This window comes from Pteropus medius, unplaced genomic scaffold, assembly GCF_902729225.1.
Source record: "Pteropus medius unplaced genomic scaffold, Ma_sr-lr_union100, whole genome shotgun sequence".
NCBI lineage: Eukaryota > Metazoa > Chordata > Mammalia > Chiroptera > Pteropodidae > Pteropus > Pteropus medius.
Genome location: NW_024347729.1, coordinates 1 through 2,461, shown reverse-complemented (window position 1 = coordinate 2,461; position 2,461 = coordinate 1). Strand labels below are relative to the sequence as shown.

The window sequence follows — 2,461 nt, the reverse complement described above, 5'->3', positions numbered from 1 at the left end:
GTTCAGAGCCTGGCCCCAGGGCTGGGCAGTACGGATTCTGAAGTGACTGGCCTCTGTGCGCCCACCTCATGTGACATAGCCTGGACCCAAACTCATCAGACCTCCCTGCCCTGAAATTAACTTCCCTGGATTAAGAGCAGGTGTAGCTGGAACCATTCCCTGCACCGCATGCACCACTGGCTGTCACCTGGCTATTTAAGCGAAATAAAGGCCAGTTTGGGTCCCCACTGCCCTGGCCACGTTTCAAGTGCTCATTGGTCACACACAGCTGGCGAGCTGGACGGCACCTGCACAAATGGCCTGCCCCATCCCACAGGTCATTGGCCTTGGAGGCGCAGGGCAGTCACAGGCCTCGCGTGGGTGACAGCCAGGCCCCAGAAGGCCCTCTGCACGCCTCGGTCCTGGGAGGAGGCCCAGCTTCTTGCTTACAGACCCAGGGGACACCTGGCCAAGTTCTCGCAGGCTCCCCCGCCCTGCTGTGCCCTGCTCCCTGGCGGGGCCCTGGATTTGGCTCTGCACAGGGACTGCACCAAACAGTCACAGTCCGCATGGTGATGCGTGCGCCATCTGACGGGCACCTGTGTGCCCAGCACTGACTGCCAGGGCTGCCTGTTCTCACAAGGCTGTGACTCTTGGCTCCAATGCCCTTTACCAAGACGTGACAGACACTAGTGGGAAGTCACATGAGCAGCTACAGAAACCAGATGGGGTCGGCCACTGCTCACCCAGGCAGCGAACAGCAGAAGTCTGCTTTGAGAGAGAGAGAGGCACCGCCAAGCCGTAAGGAAAGAGCGCACGCCCCTAAAACCAAAGTGCTGTTCGTGTTTAGTGTTAAGAAAAAATAACGTTTAAAAACCACATCAAGAAAAAGGGCACAAATGCCAGATGCCTTCGTGTGGCGGGCCACGGGGTTCCCCCCTTGGCCTGTGGTGCTGTGGGGCCCATGGGGCAGAGGGTGGGAGGCCACCTACCATGCATCCCGGGCTGGAATGTAAGACTGAACGAGGTACAAGGCCATGCCCCGGGGTCGCTAAGAGCCACCGTGCCCCAGCCAGCTCGCTCCCTGCCACTAGCTCAGGCCGAGGACACCTGAGTCTTCTGAGCTCCTCAAACATGCTGTGGGGGTGGGTGGCATGCCCAGCAGGGGCTCAAAAACAGGCGGGTGGTGCCTCAGTCCTGCTGGGGACCCTCGGGACGCTGACTAAGGCTTTGCATCTCCAAGGTCCAGCTCCCTGCCGGCGGCTGCCCTGGAAGCCAGGCTCCCTCCGGGCCCCTAGTCGCGGTGCACCGGTGGCTTCTGTCCGCAGGCCTGGTCGGAGTAGGGAGGTGGCGGGGGCTGCTCGGCCGGCGCGTGGGCCGGCTGGCTGCGGCCGCGCTTGGCCTCCCTGATGTACAAGTCCAGGAGGACCTTGGTGGGCTGCCGGTCCACCCGCTCCCGGGGCACGCCATGGCGCAGGAGCCAGTCCAGCAGGTCCTTGCGCGTGGGGTTTGGCCCCAGCGTGAGCTTGACGCGCCCAGGCTGGTTGTGGCGCCAGAGCAGGCCGATGCTGGCGATGGTCTGGATCTCCATCACGGCCTGCAGCACCGTCATGTCCTTGACCAGCAGGCTGACCAGCGACAGCCACAGCTCGGAGGGCGCGGCCGTCAGCAGGCGCCGCTGCAGGCCCTGTGTGAAGGGCATGTCCTCCGGTGGGCGCCGGGGCTCCTGGCCCGGGGTGGGGGGCGAGTGTGACTCGCCGTAGATCCACTTGAGGATGCCCAGCTCCCGCACCAGCTGGATGCCCTCCTCCATGGTGGTCCAGGGCCGGAAGGGCAGCTCGGTGGCCTCACAGTGCACGAAGGACTCCCAGCGCTGGCGCCAGGCCAGCAGCAGCCAGGTGAGCAGCGCCTGGCAGCCGCCCCGCAGGCCCCTGCAGTGGTAGTTGAAGACGGCGTCGCCGGTCAGGTCGCCCAGCAGCGCCAGCTCCCGCGAATTCAGGGCCAGGGCCGCCCCGCCCTGGTCATACACCCGCAGGATCCAGGAGACCATGAGCTCGTTGGCGTTCTGCCTGAAGCGCCGCGAGATGGCCAGGAGCTCGGTGTACGTGTAGGAGCGGTCGCCCGGCCCCGCCTGGGTGGGCGCCTGCGCTCTGTCCGCCATGGTCACGGCCACCTGAGGGGCGCTGCCACAGGAGCTGCTGGCAAAACCGCAGAAGCATCAGGCGGGGGGACAGCCGTACATCCCCAGCTCCTCCCCAGAGCCGAGGCCCCTCAGACCCCTGGGTGTCAAAGGTCCCGGGGTGCACCGTGTCCTCATGGGAGGTCGGAGCCCAGTGCTGACATCATGGAGGCCTCGAGCACAGCCCTTCACAACTCCTGACACAGGATGTCTTGCTGCAAACCCCAGCCCCCCAAGAACCGCCCCCTCTCGTCCTCCATCCACAAGTTCACTGAAAATCAAAGGAATCTTATGCTGGGAATG

At 64.4% G+C, this 2,461-nt stretch overlaps 1 protein-coding gene and 1 non-coding gene across 2 annotated transcripts; both read right to left on the bottom strand.

The window, feature by feature from the left end:
- Positions 1 to 802: 802 nt before the first annotated feature.
- On the bottom strand, positions 803 to 2,411 carry LOC120614239 (uncharacterized). Its single transcript, XM_039877022.1, has one exon. It carries the CDS (start codon positions 2,138 to 2,140, stop codon positions 1,274 to 1,276), a length of 867 nt encoding a protein of 288 aa, XP_039732956.1. The 5' UTR covers positions 2,141 to 2,411; the 3' UTR covers positions 803 to 1,273.
- Positions 2,244 to 2,333, bottom strand: LOC120614240 (small nucleolar RNA SNORD88). The gene has a single exon (XR_005655894.1). It is a non-coding gene; the product is annotated as a small nucleolar RNA SNORD88 (small nucleolar RNA).
- Positions 2,412 to 2,461: the final 50 nt, after the last annotated feature.